Source organism: Heliangelus exortis, chromosome 1, assembly GCF_036169615.1.
Source record: "Heliangelus exortis chromosome 1, bHelExo1.hap1, whole genome shotgun sequence".
Lineage (NCBI taxonomy): Eukaryota > Metazoa > Chordata > Aves > Apodiformes > Trochilidae > Heliangelus > Heliangelus exortis.
The window spans coordinates 85,363,742-85,385,650 of record NC_092422.1 but is presented as its reverse complement, the minus strand read 5'-3'; the positions used below and the strand labels follow the sequence as shown (position 1 = coordinate 85,385,650).

General features: G+C 40.9%; 1 protein-coding gene across 1 annotated transcript in view; it reads right to left on the bottom strand.

The window, feature by feature from the left end:
- The window catches only part of LOC139799432 (amine oxidase [flavin-containing] A-like), a 37,889-nt gene extending 21,892 nt beyond the window's left edge, over positions 1 to 15,997 (bottom strand). The window contains exons 1-3 of the mRNA XM_071751476.1: positions 15,846 to 15,997; positions 4,352 to 4,446; positions 1,989 to 2,126 (exon numbers count right to left, since the gene is read on the bottom strand). Coding sequence (XP_071607577.1) covers positions 1,989 to 2,126; positions 4,352 to 4,446; positions 15,846 to 15,891 — 279 coding nt within the window. The 5' untranslated portion in view covers positions 15,892 to 15,997. The remainder of the gene's footprint in view (positions 1 to 1,988; positions 2,127 to 4,351; positions 4,447 to 15,845) is intronic.
- Between the last annotated feature and the right edge of the window lie 5,912 nt (positions 15,998 to 21,909).

Below are 21,909 nucleotides of genomic sequence, written 5' to 3'. Positions count from 1 at the left end.
TAGGCTTCTTGTCTAAGTAGGATATAAGAAAACATTCAACAACAGATCCCTAAAACAAAGGGCACGGTGACTGCAAGTCTCAAGGAAAGACTAAGGAGAAAAAGCAGTGGAAAACCTTAGGGAAAGAAAACAAAAGGTCACAGAATCACAGAATGGTAGGGGTTGGAAAAAACCTTGAGAGATCTGAGAGACCAACCCCCCTGCCAGAGCAGGATCTCCTAAAGTAGGTCTGCAATTTGTGGGAAAGGATCTGGGAGGAATGAGACGTACTGGAGGAAAAGAATCATTATTATTTACCCAATGCTTAAGTCTGCACACACTGGGAGACCTTAAAGCCCCTTTATGGTCACTGTGTTCCAACAGCTACATCTCCCTTGGGGACCCCAGTTAGCCCAGCAGGACCACGATGCCACATCTAGAATAGATTCACAGCCTGTGATACAGTTGAATAGCTCTTAATGCTGCCTCTTCTTTAGGAACATGCTTCCACTTCAAAGAAAACTTTCAAAATTACATGGTCATTAGGAAGGACATGCATAATATAATGGGGGACACCAAAAAAAAGCTGCAGCTTCAGTGTCAAAAAGGATTAAGGGCTCAAATTCATGTGACCTATTTGAGCCTTTTATTTAACATACAAAGATAAGTGCCTTTTAAGATGCTGAGAGATCCATGTCTGAATTTAAATTAAATAGAGTAGGTTAAATGTTTAGCTTGTACAAATCAACCTAGACTGCTTACTGCAGAATTATACCAATTTTCACCAGGTGCTACAATTATTGTTAATTTTTTTTTTTTTTTTTTGAGTATTAAAGAGTGGTGAGGCTCTCTCGAGTTAAGATGTGATTATTTTATGATCACAGCGTTAATCTGCCCAATGAGGAGAGGTTATAGAACCAGATGATAAAACTTCGCAGCATTAATGCATTGCTCTACTTCTCAGAAGAAAAAGTGGGGAGATAATTGAAATGAAACTAGTCAAGGATACATTACACAGCTTTGCTCCTATGAAGTATGTCAGCTCTGACTCATTTATGTTTCAAGCCCTGTTCTGCCAGTCTGAGAAGCAGCAGAACTAAAACATCTTAAAAAATTTAAAGTGATGGTCTTTGGAAAGCAAAGTAGCTTGTAAGTTATGGAGACTTGTAAGCCTCCAATTGTGATTTATGGAGATAGATGTTTGCATCTCACACCTCTGTATCTTTGGCCCCTCTTTGTCACTCTCCTTACAACTCTCCCTCTGCACAGGCAGGAAGTCCTGACTAGGATCTGAGCAAAAAATTGGTGGGCTAAAAATCTAAGACAGGGCTGCTCTGAAGACAGGTTTCATTCTAGTTCACTTTAGCTACTCAAAAGTGGTCATCTGGACTCCTGCTGCCTCCCACCTCAGACATGAAGCTTACAGCAAGCCTTGGGAGGTGTCTGTCTCTCACCATTAGCTGGAGACTGAATCTTGATGAGTCTCAAATAAGAGATCCAACTTCCAGACATACATTTGTAAGTAAGATGAATCCCATATTAAGAGACTGGAAGGGATCTCATGAGAATCTAATTACCTAAGTAGGGCAAAGACATTATATTGCTCCCAGACTAGTCTTATAACACTGTTGCCTGATATTGCCATTCAATAGTATCCAACAGGATTTGTTTTTTTCTTATTTAAATTTGGCTTGTATTTAAGAAATAGCATTTTCTGAAGTTTCAGGCAACAATTCTTTAGAGGAGATGTTAAAAGACAATCAGGTGCTGAATGTAACCTAAACTTTTTAACTGTGGTCAGCCTCATTTTCTGAACACTTTTAAAAATAAAACAAGACCCTTCAATCCCACAGCCAAATACAGTAAAACAGTTTGAAGCAACACTTCAAACAGGTGCTTAGTGGATTACTAATAGCAAGCTTTAAATAAAACCTTCTTACTGACTGTCAGTACTTTCCAAAGCTCGGTGTTGTCTTTAGGTATCTGAGCATGAAAGATGCAATACTTACCCTCTTATAATGGATGGTATGGCCCTTGACATTTACTTTATAGTTCTCAACACCCAGCTCTTTTGCCAGCCGGAGAATCCGGTTTTGGGTAGGTCCCACATACGATCCACCAACATCTACATAATTAACTTGTCCATTCTGTCAACAGAAAGAATACAGGAATCAGAAGCCATGCAGGAAATTCCTCAATGCAACTACCTAAAAGAAGGAAGAACTCTTTCCTACTGACTGGCATTGCAGTTATATGCAGAGGTGAAAATGCATACTGACTTGTCTTAAAAGTAGGCAATATTGAGATCTAATGACAGGCACACAGAAATCACAGTATCTTCACTCCATCAGATATGTGTGTGCCATTGGGCTTAACTCATTTAAATTTCACTCGTTTTCAGTATTGGCTTTTTAGTCTCATAAAAGACATGAGAATACAAATACACAACCAAACCGATACCTTGGCTAAAAGTCTAGCCCCACTTTTTAACAATTCATGTTACTTTTCTTTTCACTGCAAAAAATCTTCCTCCAGCTCAAACTATCTTCTCTGCAAAGGCTTGTTTTCCCTTTGCAGATATCAGCTTAGATTTAATGCTGTAGATGCTGAGCACTGCACTGCAGTATTCAGGGAGAGGAATCTTCCCAGCATGGCACAGCTTGGCTCCTAACCAGTCCCCAGCCATGCCTGCCACCAAAGGTGCTTTACACCCCCCTCAGACCAGCACCACAAGCAGTCAGGAGGGAGGAAGGAAGAAGGCAAAGAGTTACAGGGACACGTACTATTACAAACAGGCTGGTTTCCCAAGACAGTGAGTCTTTTTAAACACTGTTTCTAGTGAGCATTTTAAGCCAGGCATTTTCAGTGTCACAGAAGGATGATGTTTATGTTTCACATACAATGATTGCAGCTGAAACACCACTGCTTATCTCTGGTTTCCAGCAATGGAATCTAATATAATTTAAACCTTCCTTACTTCCAGGGTAGGAAGCAGAATTAATGTCTATACTACATTACCCTGCACCACAGGTGACTTGTAATTTCTTTCATTTTCTTTTTAATGACAAACAAGAAGCAGTTCATTTTTAGAAGCATGAGTGTTATTTCAGATAATTTTAAACCATGTTAAAAAGTATGTCTACACTGTAATGATTATCTGGCTCTGCTCAGGCTGTTTCTCACAAGGCTCTTAGTTATCATGACTGTTACAGTCCACAAATTGAGATGGGAATGAGAGGAGAAATGCTTTGACGCTCAGCCTCAGATGATAGTTTCACTCTGGAATGCTAAAGGCAGAGCAGATCCTGCCTTGGACAAAGGGTACAGACTATGTGGGTGGAATTAATTACCTTAATACAGATTTCAACACCATTTTTTACAGCCCAAAGTGTCCAACACTTCCATGGAATGCTGACAAATTTGACTCATGACCCACAGAAGACCTGCAGCTGGAAGCCAGGCAAGATATCCTGCAGCAGCTAAAATGGGACTACATAGTCTTGGTTAGGCAGTCAGATCTATTTGATGGCTCTCAGAGGTGCTTCCACACCAATTTGAAAGCACCTCCTGCCAAGAGAAGCCCACTGGCATATATTGCAATGCAACCTGTCCGAACAGTGCTTTATTACTTGATAAAAGGGATGGCTATTTGAGACAGGTGTCTTCTATAGAAACCTTCTGCAACCCAGTTAATGATGTCAATCCCAAAAGAATCACAGAATTGTTGAGGTCAGGAGGGACCTTTGGAGGTCATCTTGTCCAACCTCTCCTGCCCTGGAAGGGTCTGTAGAGCTGGCTGTCTGGGACTGCATCCAGACAGCCTTTGAATGTTTCCAAGAAGGAAGATTCCACAACTTCCTGGGTAACCAGTGCCAGTGCTTGGTCACTCTCACAGTAAGAAAGTGCTTCTTGATGTTCAGATGGTGTGAACCTTCTGTATTTCAGTTTTTACCCATTGTCTCTTGCCCTGCCACTAGGAACCACACTGAAAAGAACCTGGCTCCATCTTCTTTGCACGCTCCCTTCCCTTTCATCTACACATTGCTGAGGTATCTCCTGAGCTTTCTCTTCTCCAGGCTAAACAGTCCCAGCTCTCTCGGACAGAGAGATGCTCCAGTCCCTTCACTGTCCATGCTGACTGATGACTTTCTTGTCCTTGATGTGCCTGGAATGGTGACCAGGATCAGTTACTCTATCTGATAGAGTAGTAGTAGTTACTCTACCCTGGGTACCTTCCCAGGGACTGAGTTGAGGTTGACCAGTCTGTATTTCTCTGGGTTCTCTTTCTGTCCCTTTTGAAGACAGAAGTGACATTTGCAATATCATAGACAGCACAACTCAAAGTCTGGTATCTCACGAAGAACTTACTTACCTTGATAGTGAATGTCCTCCCTCCAACTCTGTTTCGGGCCTCAAGAACCACCACGCTGACTCCAGACTCAGACAGCAATTTGGCAGCTGACAAACCTACCAGAAAAAGAGAGATTAAAAGAAAGTGGCAGCAGTCAGCGACATTAATGGTTGAAAACCAAATCAAAACTTTAAGGTCAGAGATTCCAACACTGTTTTCAAACATTCCTAAGAGAAGTCTAAAACTTTTCATTGTGTTTTACCACAGAAATCATGCTGCTTAGTTCATATTACAAACATCTCCATAAGTAGCAGTCACAGAACAAAGTTTCCTCCTTCAGATTGGCATATTGGCATTTTGAAAGCACTAAGATCTCAGTTAAGGGATGTACATCTTAGCCTTCATTTATGCAGAGCACAGAAAGGTAGAACCCACCTTGTGGGGCTTGCAATGCTGAAGTGATAGGAATAATAACATAGTAAATAGGTATGTTCCAGCAAGGTAGGCTTCCAACTTCTTGTTTCACTCATCACCTCTCCACTCTATTGGTAGCCAGTGTCCTCATTCATATGCAGAAAGTCTGCTTCACTGGCAAGATTCATCTTAAGCAATGGAGTTTGACCATAGCAATTAAATAGGCTGTATGTAGATACTTTATAAAAGGAATTATCATCTCAATAGAAATAATCTAATTATTAGACTTTGTGAGAGGGGCACTAGAGACAACTGAAAATTAAATAGGACAGGAGTCCTCTTTTCTTTTGACAGATGAGAACTGAAATTGTAAAAAGCAATCATGAGTTTGTAAAATCAGATTATCCCATTGCCCTGCAGGCCAATTTGGCACTGAAGTATTGTTTCCTTGGAGTTGTTTCCCCTCCTTAAGTATACAAGAGCCAGTCTTATTGATCAGAACTTCCAAGATACCCTGCAGCAAAGAATAATATTGTATTTGTGTTTATTACACTACCTCAAAATGTGATTAAAAGCAACTGTTCATGAGCCTACAAAAAAATATCATGTCTGAAAAGACCAGGGGAGAGGAATTGTTCTGTTCAGCATTAAGTGTACTCATTTATTCTGAGGGCAAAACAGAACAGTCCGTAAACTTCTGTGCACCATAATCTTTTAATGGGGAAGGGGAACACCATCCTCTGGAAACCAGAATGGAGGAATTTCAAATGCTTTACACTGATAAAAATTACATACATTATTCCCATACTCATCTAAAAATAACTTTACATTCTTGCAACATATTCTTTAGATTGCTGCTGGAGTGGAAGTATATTTACTTCTATCTATTTACTACAATAAGTTTTAAAAAGCAAATAATTTGTCAATGGAGCGAACATCTTACAAACTGATCTAACTTTTTTTGTAGTTTTTGATATTTTTTTTTCTGCATGACAGTCTACAGAGAACATTTTACATTTTTTTATAGCTAATTCTTTAGTCCTTTCAGTAATGATGTTCTCTTCTTCCTCAGCGTGAGCATAGAAGACACAAGTCTATAATGTTAGAAACACAAACTGTAGTATTTTCCTATAAGTATTTATATTTTCCTACATATATTTATATTTTTAAATAATAAAAATTTTCAAAATGGTTTTTCAAAACATACAGTAGGGGGGTTTTGTTACAACTCCCCCCCCTCCATATTTCCTACATAAAATAAAAGGCCGAATTTCTCAACTTTTTGAGTAAATTACACAGGACCATCAGGCATGAGTGAGTAATTCCCTTTTTAGGAATGTTTACTGTAGGTATATGAGGCTTGAAGAAAGGCACAGCACATGCATGTGTTATCTTATGGACCATGAAGCAGCAAAACTCTGGCCTAGAATAACTGTATGAAAATCCTCAGTGCCTATAGACCACCATTTATGTCTGTGTATGTTAGCTATATTTACAGAACAGCCAGTTAGGAGGATGAATAGTTGCACTGGACTGGGTTGGGTGTTAAGCTTAGTACTGGTTTATAGCTTAACTATATGATATAGCCAAATAGAGAAGGACTATTAAAGGATGAAGTACATGTGGCTATGCAATTGAAGCTCTCTAGCCTGTTTGCTTGTAAAACTGCACTTTTAGCATTCCATCCTTACAGGTTTTTTAATTTCACAATTGTTAGCCCAAGTGTGAACATAGACATTGATCAAAAAATAATAAAATAAAAGACTTTGGAGCTACACAAACAGGGAAAAGACAAGAGATACATCAGGGCAGTGATGGCTTAGTGGCAGCCAGGAAAGGGACTGACTCAGAAATTAAGACAATGCAAAATAAGTTGATAACTACAATGCATTTACTTATTTAAAGCACAGAAAAGCACAGAAATATTTTTCTTGCAAAATGAAGGAGTAGCTACAATATCCTCACAGGGGGTATATCTACGTAACCCAATTCTTTAGCTCCATCCTGGTGTGACTCATGTGCACCAGACACAGGTGCTTCCAGAGAGATGTCTTAAGGATCCCACCACTCATGAATCTTATGTGCTGTTGATGCACCATTAACCTCTAAAAAATTTGTAAATTTTCCCTTTATCTTCTCCATAACTTGAATTTTCAATACTCTGATTGTTGCTCCAGTACCTTTTACAGGGCTGGACACCAGAGAGTGGCCATGTATTTCTGTTTGACAGATGGTGTGAGAATGTGAGAGAGGAAGGAATGAGACCATCTCATTTCCAGCTCCTTGCCCCTGCTGCTCAGATTCCCTCAGGGACATGAAAAGCACCTCTCACCTCCTTCCTAAAACCTCCTTCCTCTCCCCAGAGGACATCACTCACCTTCCAGGAGCTTCCAAGGGGGAGGCAGGAAGGCCTCCCCCACAGGGGAGCACTGCTCTACAACCATAGAATGACAGAATCATAGAATTGGCTGGAAGATCATAGAATTGGGTTGGAAGGGACCTCAGAGATCATCAAGTCCAACCCTTGATCCACTCCCGCTGCAGTTACCAGCCCATGGCACTGAGTGCCACATCCAGTCTCTTTTTAAATATCTCCAGGGATGGAGAATCCACCACTTCCCGGGGCAGCCCATTCCAATGCCTGATCACCCTCTCAGTAAAGAAATTCTTTCTAATGTCCAACCTAAACCTCCCCTGGCACAACTTGAGACCGTGCCCTCTTGTCTTGCTGAGAGTTGCCTGGGAAAAGAGACCAACCCCCCCCTGGCTATCCCCTCCTTTCAGGGAGTTGTAGAGAGTGATGAGGTCTCCCCTGAGCCTCCTCTTCTCCAGACTGAACATGGCCTCTTCTCCATGGCCCTCTGCCCCTGGCCACATTCCAGCCAGAGACCACTCTAGTTCTGTGAACTGCAAATATACTGCTTGCCTCAGAAAGATGAAAGGGAGCCTGCAAAAAAACAGGTCTCCATTTGAAGTGTCTGGCTGCAGAAATTCACTTTGTTATTAGATGAGAACAAGGCGGGATGACTTGTGCATCCTCCACGAGGGTTTCTATGGCAATCTCACACCACGCTCCTACCCGCCTGAAGATGTGGTGCAGGAAAGCTCTATTCCTATTGATTTTGCAGTGTTATTAAGGACTCGGAATTGTTGCTACCACAGATCATTCTGACACTGCTTTGCTTTCATTTCAGAAAACTGGCATAACCCTATCAAGCCAAGCAGTTCCAAGTGCATCAAAATACTGGCTATACAGTTAAAAAAAAAAAAAAAAAAAAAAAACCAAACAAAACAATCCCTTCCCCCCAAAAGACCCCCACCCAACAAATTAAGATGAATTTAGGCCAATTTGCAGCGTACAAGACATACACCATGGCTGAAACACAGACACTTAGTAATACTGAATTTTGCATGTAGCCTGATGGAACAACAAAGCATGCCTCTGCCTCAGAGGAAAGCTTCAGCTCTACAGGTAGTGCACAAGACTGGAAATTTAGAGAGCTGAGCTTGGTTTCCAGCTGAGCCCTTCTATGTGGAAAATGTTTCACTATTTTGTAAGGAAGCATTTATATGGACAGTGTTCATGAAAGTAATTCCAAGTTGCTTCAACACTGGGGGTGACACAGGACATTTGAGTGGATAAAAGTTCTGTAGAACAAATGGTGGGGGTTTATGTCATAATATTTAAATAATATTATACAAAATATAATCGTTCTTTTAAAAAGTTACTTTATTGGAATTCTATAGTAATTCTATACTTACAGCAGCGTGTAGTATAGTAATTCTACTTTTCAAAATCTGCGCTCTGTGAATTCACAGCATAAAATAGATTCACTGAAACACAATGATCAGCAGCAAAAATCACCAATAACTTTCCCAGAGACAGTACTTCTTATGTGATCTATGCTGAGCATCTCCAAAACATGCAAGGGCAGTCCCCAGACATGGAAATGAAGGTCAATGAAAAGCGAATAATGACAGTCTGATATAGTAAACTTTTAACTTTTCAAACTGAGGACAGTAAGCAGGTGCCATACTGAGCACACCAAAAGAAAGGCAGAGAAAGTTACCTGCTAGTATTGAAGAGGTAACTGCTGGGTTTCTGGATGCATCATTCCCCTACTTGATAGCTCCTTGGGTAAAGTGCATTTGTCTTGTATAGATTCACTATGGGGCTAAAAGTTTACCAAAATCCAACCTAATACAAGATATGTTCTTGTTAATGTTCCTTGTTAATCCACCCTATAGTATATGGAGTGGGTTAATTACATTGTGCCAAACATGACTGACCCATTACTGTAGTGTTCTAGCAGACTTTGAGTAACATGCAAAAAAAAAAAAAATATTTCTGGAAAATCTCTACCATTTTCTGACCTTAAGCAGGGGAATATTTTAAACTATTTTGCTCAGTATTCTAATATATATATATATATAGGTAAGGCAACTGTCAATATATCCTCATTAAATGTCCCCTGTAACAACATACTAATGCTGTGATTATTTTTACTGCTTCACTGCTGGAAAATCTAACCTTTTCCAAACACAATTGAGCAACTAAATCTAGCACTGGTCACCTTAGAATCAGCTCTTTTTATTCAGCTAGAAGTCTCATTGCCAAGTCAACATGAACCTGTCAATAAGAGATGCAAAACATTTCTTCCATGACTGTAGGGTAAATTCTCCCTTTCTCACCTCTTTTTTCTTCTCTACTCCTTTCCTGATTTTTGTTTCATTGGAATCTTTGTGCATACCATGGTATTTAAATAAGTTTTAAAATATAGTTTTAATTATAAGTTACATCAGACTGACCAGAGAAATCATTAGTGGGCAACAACATATAGAAGGCTGAGAATGAAAAAAAAAAACCTGTTTTCTTTCACAGACTAAGGATTTGAAGATTTAATATTGCCACTGAAACACACAAACAAAAAAAACCCCACAAAAACAACCCAGTTAAATTACAGCCCCTTAAATTTGCAGAAAACAGCAAGAATATAAAGTGCAGATCGCAAGTCTATATTTATTTTCTTTTCATTATTGTCTAATACCATAATAAACCTTCTGTTTGTCAGAAACTGTATTTTATCTTTTCATATATTTTTCCACAATCTTTACTGTAAAATTCTTGATACGAGGGATGAAATTGCATTTATTTATTTTGTCATTGTTAGGTAAATGGTTTTTATTTCTTTCTCATCAATTCTTTTTCTTCCCTCTAGAAAACCAATCCAGCTGATTCAGTAAATATTCCAACCAAAAGAGAATATATATTTTCTATTACAAAGTACATTGCATAAATGACTAACAAGCTGCTCTAAGTGGTTTCAATGGTGCTACTATCTGAGTGCTTGAAACAGATGGAAGCCTTGTTCTGAAGGGGACAAAGACAGTTTCTCACGGACAGTGTTAACAGAAACACAGTGGGCAGGCAGAGGGAATTGTATCCCAAGTATGAATTCACTCCTCCATAACTACCCACTGGGATTTTCAAGTCTTCCCCAGCTTAACTATAATAAAGTCCCCCTCTCCTCCCCTCCACCCCCCAGAACAAAGGCAGAAAAGAGTTAACGAATGTAAACTTGGGATTAGAGGTGGAGCATCTTCCTTCCCCTTACATATCAAAATAAGTAGCACCAGTTAAAATTTTGATGGTTTGCTTCCTCCTAGTTTATGGAAACATGTAAGGTAATCACTCACATTGCTTAACTATTGGCAATTGTTTTAATTGGTATGCAGAATAAACTGTCAGTCAAACAGTGATCTTCATCTAACTTAGCATGTGAGATGTTGGTGCAACACTATGATCAGTGTCATTACCACAAATATCATGAATATCAGATTACTTATTCCCAAGAAAGACATAACACTTGTCCCATGCCAGCTTTTATTATGAAAGGATATTTAGAGTCCCAACTACTTGGCTGTTTCTTTTGCCCACAGGAGTAAGTAACACTCTTATATTCCTGCAGAAACACCTAGCAGGAATGCTCTTTCCTACCTTTCAGCCCTGAGCCATGATGCACATTCAAGTACAAACCTTAGGTTTGCAGCATTCTCTTATGAGATCTGGATTTGCTAGCTCATGAATCTGGAGCTGAAGGAGCTCAGAGCACTCAGATTGCCCCTGGGCTAAACAACATTTCAAAATTACGCATTTACCATAGGAAACCACATGAAGAATATGATGACAGATTAAGAAAACAGCAATATTTCTACATCTGGATACATAATCATATTTTGGCCAGAACTAAAGACCTAGCACTCAGCATAACACAGGACTTTATCAACCAAAACTCATGCTCCAAGTCATAAGGTTTTGCACCTTTAGTAGCAAAACATCAGAATACATTGCAAAGAAGCAGAGAAATGGACATTGGTAGGCTTGCTTATTAGCCATTATTGTATAAAAAAACCCTATTTCACTTTATAAGAGGGTCTTGATTGTTTTGTTCCTGCTGTGAATTTTTCACATAATGACAGTCAGCTTGATAGCAGTACATGGTGAACTGAGAGCTCTGTGAAATCTTGCTGTTTATTTCTGCATGCCAAAAAATGGCCTTTGGGAACTGCTGGTACCAAGTGACAATATTATCACCAATTATCAGCTTTCCTGTTGGATTCAGAAAGCACGAAGCAACTGGGTAGCTGGAGCCCAGCACAGGGTAAATGTAAAGTACAGGACTCACTTTAGGAACCAGCTACTGTATTCCTAGAGGTAAAATTCTGGGAAGTTTAGAATTAATAGTAGGAAAAAAAGCTACTGAAAACTACTCCAGATACTGAAAACTCCAGATATTGAAAACTACCAGGTGAGACTGATTGTATCTTTTATCAGTAACTGTGTATTTGACAGTTTATCTGGCACTATGACCCACCAGCAGCTTGGCATGCTGTCAAAACAAACAGAGCAGTATACAAGGTAAGTTGTGTTGCCATTATAGCAAGCGAGGAAATCTGCATTTCCTCATTATTCAGTCTTTCAGCCCAAGGACCACAGCCAATGTGTAGAAAGCTCAAGGGGTGGGGTTGTTGATCCCACACCATGGAGATACCAAAACACAGAGCTCTTCCGTGAAGGAAAAAAAAAAAAGGCTTAGGACTGTGTATCATATGATGCACTTCAATATAAAGACTTATTCCTACTATTTTTACATCCCAGCTTCTTGCACAATTTGTTGCCCTTGTCCTATTCCATACGTGAAATAGAAAACAGCCTGCACATGGCTATCAAATCTAAGCATCCGTTCTGTTTAGCCATGAGATCTCCTTGTTTCTAGCTAACAAGAAATGTGTTTTTATTTTGAAATACAAATTATCCATGCCAAAAGTTATAATCTTCAGTGCAAGTTTCAATTACGGCTGTGTTTCCCTTGTGTTTTGTTCTTGTAACATGATGTGCTGAAAATTCTTCTACAAGATATTTGAATACAAGTTCTCTTGGACTTGTCACTTCTGCACAAACTTCTCCATAGCTAGCCCGTATCTGGTTTGTATTATATAGACAAATACTCTTAACTCTTCATTCCTTCTTTCGATAAAATGGGCTTCAAATGTCCAAAATTCACATGTGAGGCTGCCACACAAATGTACATAACACACTTTATTCTTCGATTTTGAAAGCTCGTGGCTTTTTTTGATTCCTATTTTGGAAGTTTTAGATGCAACTTTAAATTTGGCAAGGAGGCAGCCTTTGAGTCAACATAGCACATTTCTTTATCCATGTGAAAATATGTCCCAGAAAGGTCAGAAAGTTTTGAGGAAGTACAGATCACATGTAGGCAGCAGCCACTTTCTAGATCTCAAAAGCTAAATTAGTTGAGGTTTCTGTCAAAGCTCCCTGTGCACTTAACACTCTTCAGTAGCTAAGAAGGAGTCCCCAAGGAGTGACTGAGCATCCTGGACCACCTGACAACCCATCTTGTATCTCAAAGCAACAGTGCATGTTCCATCCTATGGCCATGGAGACAGAATCTGAATTTCCCAGTAACTGTGGTCTTGTGGAGCAGGTTTTGGAACCAGGATGAGGACAATGCATCAGGACAGGTATAGAAATCACTTGCTGCATAACAGTGAAGACTTCTAGAAGCTATCAATACAGTTCATCCACACAGAGGATGCTAATCTGCTAGTCCTTAAGTAGTGTGGCCCCTTCACCCAAGTAGCAGAGCACTCTGCTGGGATGTCATGGTTATGATCCTGCTGAGTAATAAGACACACACCCATGGGGTGCTGTCAGCTTGCTGTGTTTAACAAAGGAGGGAACTGCATAGCTTAAACCAAAATGCACAAGCAAAAGGTCAGAATCAATCCAAACTCCTGAGTCTAGTAGAAAACCCTATAACTAGAAAAGGAGAGCAATATTCAAGGCATGCAAATAAGGACACCCTGTGGGAATAGGTAAAGTCTTTAACTTTGGGTATCAGTTTATTTAATATTCTCGAGTATAAAATGCTATAACTAATATTAAATGTATAATGGAGGACATTATCCATTAAGAATACAAATAATGATATAAACATGCGCCTGGGGCCTTTCCTGGCCACCATCCATATTTTTAACATGCATGCCCACGTGAAAAGAGGAGTCTAGCCCAAGCTCCACAGCTTCCTCTGTCAGGTCCCAACATACATGCTGATGGAATCTGGACATTTTGAACATGATTCCATAGGGTACAGCAGGAAAATCTCAGCAGCAGAACAGAGTCTTTCTTCCAAGAGCTTCCCTGCTGTGAAGCACTCTGCAGAATCTCCTTCCATCCCTAGACTGCAGCTTGCTACATGCAGAGCTGATTCTGTATCCCTGTGAATGACCTAGTACAGGAGCATGGATGAGAAGTGTGCCTTAGTTTGTAGAGAAACTGGATCTGAAGACCATACTTCACATTGAGGAACAGGTATCTCAGGAGGTGGCAGTCAGGATTTGAGCTTCATTTTGAAAATACTGTACAAATAATTAAAAAGTCCACAACCTCACTGCTGGGAAGCTCACACTTACATTTGTATAACAAGCAGCTTGCTTACTCTTTATATATATTTCATGTATTTCTAGAAAAGAACTAGCTCATCCTGAAGTTTCCTGTCCCCTCTTGCAAGTGTCAGGCAGTGACTATTTAAGATATAAAAGTAGAGAAGACAGTAATCTTATCAGATAAGGTATTTGCAAATATATCTTCAGAGAAATAAGCAGCAGCAAGTCAAGACTGAAGTCAGGGAGATGTAGAGGGTGAAACCCTGTCTGCGTCGGAGCATGTTTTACTACTGGTCTGAACAGAGCCAAAATTTTAGATATAGATTTTTTTATTTTTATATTTTATTTTGTTTTATTTTATTTTTTAAAGACCTGAAAGTACTGTCTAACCTCTAACAGAACTGAGGTATAGGTATATTAGTTCAGGAATTGTAGCAAGAGAGAAGCTGTGTGAAAAGCAAAACAAAAAGCTGATAGGAATAACAAAGATGGGTTAATTATGAAATAAAGCATTTATAGTTTATTTTTCTTGAAAAGAAGCCTCTTCCAATTCATATCAGGCAGACACCAATTTCTACACCACTGGCATGAGATAAGGGTTTCTATTGGCAAGAAACTGTGACAGTTGTTTATGGTGACATCTTCCTAATGTCACCAACAAATTTTCTGGGACTGTAACATCTTGAAATTTCCTGCTTGGCTATCTTTTAGACTCCCCACCAGGCTTTAATCCAAGGTATAATTGTTCTGAAGTAACTTGTACTAGTGAGGCAAGATACCACTTAGAAATGTTTGGTACATTTACCAAAACTCTGATACAGGTTGGAAAGCAGGAGGAGCAAGACACCCTCCAGGGAGGAGAGCTTCTCAGAGCCCTAAAAGCCATATAAAGAACACGTTGCCATCAGCTGCACGCAGTACAGATGGTAATTCCCTGAGGGCACTGTGTGCATTACAAGAACCTTAAGGATGAAGACCAAATCACTCATGATATCAGGAGAACATGCAGGCAACTGGGAAAACTGAAAAGCAAGCAAATCTATATCTAAACTCTTCCTTTCTGTTCAGGGACACTACAGATTATTTATATAATTACATTGTCACAAATATTAATTTGAATAATTACTGCTGGTTTAGAAAATGAAATACCGTAAATAAAAAATTCACTATTTTGTGCATTAATTCACCACAGATTAAGGAAAGATTTTGTCTCCTTCTCAATTCTAATAAAAATTAAGTTTACCTTTTAGCAATTTATCACTGAAGTCATCCAGTCACATAACTCACCTTTTCTGAATAATTACTGATATTATTTACTTAATTAATGAAATAAAGACTCCCTGGGAAGAGAGCCTGGCCAAAGCTGCTACTAACATGGTATTTATCTGGTGGACAAACCAAATATAGATTTGCTTTAACACAGCAACATTCTCAGCTTAGGTACCATCAGGTGCCATAAGAATAATTGACTTTTTTTTTTTTTTTTTTTTTTTTTTCTTTTGAGGATCAGAGGCCACGATGCACTTGCCCCTGTTAAAGCAGATACAAAAAGTATTTTATGAAGTATTTCCAAGTAAAGTGTGAGGAGTTCATCACAGTGTGGGAATTTTGCTCTCTGGAGTACATCTTTCCTCACAGTAATTAAACCAACCTCTTTTTACAGGTACCCCAGATATCTTTCTTCAGCGTTTACCAAATGAATACAATGGCCAGCGATGCAAGAGCCGCCTAAAAAACCCACAGCTTCAAAATCCCGTCTTTCTTGGGATGCAAAACACCTTGCTTGTATCCCTGCGGACATCATAAAGTCGCTTTCCCTACAGACTCCTCTGATGAGCACGAAGTACAAACTCAAGAAGAAGCAAAGACGCCTGAACACAGCGAGCTGGACCATTTTTCCCGTTTTTTTCTTTTTTTCATTTTTTTTCCCCCTAAGTGTTTCTCAAACCCCTGGAAACCTGACACACTTAACCACCGCCCCAGGCTTCAGGCCAGCCCTGGGGACGAGCCAGCCCCGGCCCCGCCGCTCCCAGTCCCGGTGCCCTCCGCCCTCCCCGCCGCTCGGGACGGGCTCTGCGGCGCCTCCCGGGGTGATGCCCGGGGGAAGGCCGCGCCGTCCCCCTCCGGGACCCACCTGAGATGCCTCCCCCGACCACGACCACATCGCATTTCTCAGCCATGTCGCTGCCCCACGTCCCGGCCGCTGCCCTCTCCCTCTCTCGGCGGCGACGACGGTCCGGACCCGGTTCCGAAGGGGCTGCCAGCACCGCCCGTCCCGCCCGTCATTGCCCCGCCGCTGGGAGTGTCCTTCGCCGTCGCAACCAATAGAAGTCTTCCATGGGCGTGGTCTGAGTAGGCCACGCCCCTCCGGTTCTTGCCCGTTCGGTTCTTACCCCTGCGGTCCGGTCCGGTGCGATCCGGTCCGGTGCGGAGCTGTGGCGGAGCAGGGGTGCCGAGACGCGGAGGTAGGGCTCTGCCAGGCGCTGCCTCCGAGTAAACGTATTGCCTGGTCCCGGCTCGGTACCGGCTGGGTTTCTCACCAGCCCGTGCATCAGAAGGGCTGATCAGCACCGGCGAGGCTGCTGCAGGGTGCGACAGCGCTGGCAGCCTGCTCTCGCTGAGCCTTTTTTTACTTATTAAAATGTATAAATTCTGGTAGCGGGGTGTATGTGCGAGGAGCTTTGGAGCTACAGTGTCCCAGCCGCAGGTTACAGCAGCACAACAGACTCGCCCTGTCCAGGAAAACAATAGTGCTGGGTCCATGAGCCCGGGAATGAAAGGGTTAACCTTTGGAGGAAAGCAACTTCCCGAAGACGATGCCTGAAATAATATCGGGTTGCCAAAATACCAATTGTGTTTGTACTTCTACTGTTATGGCTCTGAAATACATGGTGGCTTTGATTTTTTAATTTTTTTTTTTTTTTTTTTTTTTTTTTTTTTTTTCATTTTACGGCTCATACAATTTTTATTGCCAAAGTGTAAATGTCATCTCTGTGAAGATAAGTAGGAAAAATAGAGAGCCTGTCCATCCCCTTCCAAGTAAGCACAGTAGACCTTTACAATTCACATAATTACAGAAAATCCTAACGCTACTTTACATTAAATATTGATAAAAGTTCTTGAGAGTTGTCCAATTATGCAATCACATTCCATACCAGGCTATGACCAAAGATTTGAATCAGAGAGTAATACTGTGCAGTCAATGTCCTCAGAAATTACTTGAATTTCCTACAGTGGGAAGAAGTAGGACTTTTGGGTGTTGCTAATTGTGCCAAATGAGCAAGACATGGACCTGTTGGAGCAGGGACCATAGGAGGGCCACAAAAATGATCAGAGGGATGGAAGACTTCTCTCATAAGACAAAGTTGAGAGAGTTAGGCTTGTTCATCCTGGAGAAGAGAAGGCTCTCAGGAGACCTTAGAGCAGCCATTGGGTAACTAAAGGGGTTTATTAGAAATATGGAGACAAAGATCTTAGCAGAGCCTGTAGTGATAGGACAAAGGGTAATGCTTTTAATCTAAAACAGAAGGAGTTTATTATACTGAGGGTAGTGAAACACTGGAAGAGGTCACCCAGAGTGGTGATAGATGCCCTATCCCTGGAATCATTCAAGGGGAGGTTGGACAGGGCTTTGAGCAACTTCATCTAGTTGAAGATGTCCCTGCTTCTTGCCAGGTAGTTGGACTAGAAGGCTTTTAAGGGTCCCTTCCAGCCCAAACTAGTCTGTGATTCTATGACAGCAGCAACTGAACATTGAAACATCTGTGAAATCATTAGGTTCTAGGTGGATCAGCAAAAAAGAGACAGAAGACAGCATCTTCTCACAAATGAAAACCAGGTACTTTAAAAGGTAAAGTAGATGTGCAGTGATAATTAACTGAGCTGCAGACACTCAAGTGCCAGGTGCTATAGCAAAGAAGGATGAGATCCCTGCCGCTGTCAGAGCGATCACCTCACAGTTCTGTTGGCCCCAGGGGGCAAGTCACAGGGAACCTGACGAATAAAAGCTTCAGCAAGTGACCTCCCTCAGATTCAAGAAGCCAAGTTTGGAAAAAACAATAAAAATTTCCTCCGTGGTAACAACAGGAAACTTGTGTATAAGTAGATAACATGCTGCTAGACACGCTTGCCAAAGAATCTCTAGTGCTAAAAGGGAGCTGCAAGAGGCTTGTCAAAGAGATTGAAATGGCTTTTCCTAGAGCAGCTCTAATGATGAGAGATGACATCAGAGTGGATTGTACTTATTGTGGTTCGCTCAATCCTTGGGTTTAAAACAAGAAAAATATCTAAGGAACTACAACAAGGACAAGTGCCAGGTCCTGCACTTTGGCCACAACAACCCCATGGGGAGCTCCAGGCTGGGCACAGAGTGGTTGGAGAGCAGCCAGACAGAAAGGGACCTGGGAGTTTGGATTGACAGGAAGCTGAACATGAGCCAGCAGTGTGCCCAGGTAGCCAAGAAGGCCAATGGCATCCTGGCCTGTATCAGGAACAGCGTGGCCAGCAGGTCCAAGGAAGGGATTCTGCCCCTGTACTCAGCGCTGGTGAGGCCACACCTCGAGTACTGTGTCCAGTTCTGGGCTCCTCAGTTCAGGAAGGATATCGAGGTCCTGGAGCAGGTCCAAAAGAGGGCAACCGGGCTGGTGAAGGGACTCGAGCACAGATCCTATGAGGAGAGGCTGAGGGAGCTGGGGCTGTTCAGCCTGGAGAAGAGGAGGCTCAGGGGAGACCTCATCACTCTCTACAACTCCCTGAAAGGAGGGGGCAGCCAGCAGGGTGTTGGTCTCTTTTCCCAGGCAACCCTCAGCAAGACAAGAGGGCATGGATTAAGCTCTGCCAGGGGAGGTTTAGGTTGGACATTAGAAAGAATTCTTTACTGAGAGGGTGATCAGGCATTGGAATGGGCTCAGCCCCGGGAAGTGGTGGATTCTCCGTCCCTGGAGATATTTAAAAAGAGACTGGATGTGGCACTCAGTGCCATGGTCTGGTAACTGCAGCGGGAGTGGATCAAGGGTTGGACTTGATGATCTCTGAGGTCCCTTCCAACCCAGCCAATTCTATGATTCTATGATTCTATGATTTGGGCATTATCAGCCTCCAGGGGTAGCAATGGCCAGCAGAACTACATAACTGCTGAGCCTTTAATGCCACTATAATACAAATAAGAGAGCTCAGAATATTTCTACCTAAACTCATATAGATCTGAAGACATCTAGGATTTGGAAAAATAAAGGCAACCAGATGCTGAAGCCTTGCCTGAGAACAAGTGAGTGACCCCAGTGGAAAATGATCAAGTAGATCTTGGTAGCCTCTTGGTAGTGTCCATCGTGATTTGCTGAGGGCTTGTGGAAAATACAAGAAGCAGGGAAGGAAGCAGGTGATGTGTCAATTGAGCGTGATTTTCCCATCAGGAATACTATAACCCTGTTTCAAAGACAGTTTTGAAATATGTTCAGAAATCAATAGAAAATAAAGGCGTGAAATCTTTGCTGTAAAGGAAATTTTATTCCAAGTAGATAAAATTTTATTTGGAAAGAAGGTTGCTCAGAACAGAGCTGAATAATAAATAAATGCTTGCCCATGGGCCCTATTCCACATGCACTATAAAAAAAAAAAAGGGTGAGCATAGGAAGCTACTGTTCCTGAAACTATTTCCTACCAATCTGTGTAGTTGATTTCTGTCTGCTTCAGTGAATGATTCAGTAACAATTTTCTTAGCTTGCAGAATGGTAAGAAAGCCACAGTATAGAAGTATAGAACGCCATGGGACTGAGATAGGATTTCCAATTTACCAGGATAAAAGCACTGAAAGTTACTGAGAAATGCAGTGGAATGTCCAGAGCAAGGCTTTCATTTGATATCACAGCTGTGTCAGCAACAATAAAAATTGTCGGGTAGCCCCAAGAATTGAAAAAAATGCATAAATTTCACGATAAAAAAAAAAAATTAAGAAAAATATCCAAAGATAAGTGATGACATCGTTCTTTGTTGTGCTACAAGTGTTTTAATTTCAGTTTTGCTTACTACTGAAGTAAGGAAGCCAAACTTCGCAGGTCATGTCACTGGTAGTCACAGTTATGTGTTATTTTGCCTCCTCACAAGTACCCCAAATGATCAGTAAAATCAGTCATAATTATCGGGGAAATCACAGCTATTTTGCATTCCTTCAAAATGTTTCACTGTTACTTTATTTTACTGATGCATCCAAAAATTGGACCACAAACATAAGGAAAATCCCTGGCTCTAAATTAAAAATGGTTTTGCAAAAACAAAACACCAAAACACCATAATCTGTTGTATACTCTCTGTATCTGTTGTATACAGTCTAATTTTTCAGTTCTTTATATTATTAATGTCTTTTGACAGGTAAATAGAAAGAACCTGAGTGCTGTAAGGTAAGAGAGCACTAAAACTAGAAAACTATCATTATCAAGATCATAATTACAACCACTTAGCCACCTCTAAAGTAAAGTAATTCTTGTATCTTAATGCTACTAACATAGCTTGCTTGCAATATCCCAGAACATGCCATCAGAAGTGTTACTGCCAGCTGAAATTTCTGCCATTAACTCATCATCTGTGTTGATTAGGACTCGACTCTGCAGGCACAAAGATGAGCTTTCCAGAGAGCATCGAAGCTTTTGCAAAGCTTAATTCACATAAATTTACATGCACAAACATTTTAATTCTGGTAATTATATGGTTAGTACTCTGGGTTACATCAAGCTGAAAGAAGAAAAGCTGGAGAGGAACCCAAATTCTTACCAGCACCAGACTCAGTAGTTGTTTGGAATCCATTTGTTGGGTAACAGTGTGCATGATATGGAGTAACATCAAGAGTCAGCTGTAGGGGATGCTATATTTTCTAAGGACAGCTTTCTGTTTTGGAATAGTATATTAGACTATCTTATACTAAATTTCCAGTAATCAATTAATTTACAGTGGTAATGATATTTACAGAGTTGTTGATTTTTTTCCTTTATCAATAAGGCAAATGATAAAAGGCAATGCAGCACACATTAATATGTGATGTTTTATACCATAAGTAGAAAAAAAGTATTGTTCTATAAAATGGTTGAAGTTTTAAACTGCTTTTCTCTTACACAAACAAAATCTGAACCACCAATCTCATATCAAATTCTCTCCAAGGTTTTTGTGAAAGTGGAGGAGAGAAAACGAATATTCCCAGATAGCAAGGAAGGTATAACCCAGATTCCTGCCCAAAGCAGATCCAGCGGATCTATCCTAGAGTTCATGCAATCTCACTGCCTCTCTCTGGTCCATCAGGTAGGTAGTTATTCAGACTAATGGGAATTGCCCCAGAAGGGAATTTTGTGTTTCCCACACCCACAATTACTGATCAAGAGCAGACCTTCTGCTGTGCTGCCTACCCTGGGGACAAGATGCTGGCAGTGGGATGTGGAAGAGCACGTGGGGACTGGGGTGCTCGAAGCCAGAGCCCAGCACTGGCAGAGTCTCTCCTCTTCAGTGACTGATCAGCACTTACAAGACCTACTTACTCACTTTCCGTCCCATGCAGTGCTCTGGAGACCTTGTTCACCTCCAGAGTGCCAGAGGCAGAAGGTATCATTCATGTGGCTGTGCTGAATTTGGGGTCCAGGAAGCTTTTGATAGGGATAGGGAAAATAGGTAACTGCATATAAAGAGTTTTCTTAATGCCATCAGGAAGAAGTCAACTACTATGACTTTAATGTCCCTAAGTAAATCTACAAAAATATATTTAAAGTGTTCATCCAAAATTGAAAATGCTCCTCTACACCAGGGAACAGGTTAACAAAATTCAAGGGGAATGCCCTCAGCATGAAGGCAACACACCATGAAGTTTTCTGTTCCCTCAAAGAAGCTTGTTACATACTCACTGTACAAATTTTTGCTGCCTCATACCACCAAAAGATACTATGACTTCACAAAGATGTGGAATAAAGCTTTATGTAGTTTTAGACATCAAAGAGCTAGGGATATGTTTTCTTTCTGTGGTAAGGCACCATCAATAATTTAATTTTACACTATATGTAATTTTGTAACACAATATGCTTAGGCATGTGAGATACTAAAATTCAGAAGACAGGCTGGGAAGGAAACTGAATACCTTAATAATTTTTTTAAGTAGCTTCCCTGAGTGACTGTGGAGTCTAACAACATTCTTACTGATCTTTTAACAGCACCAAATTCTCCTC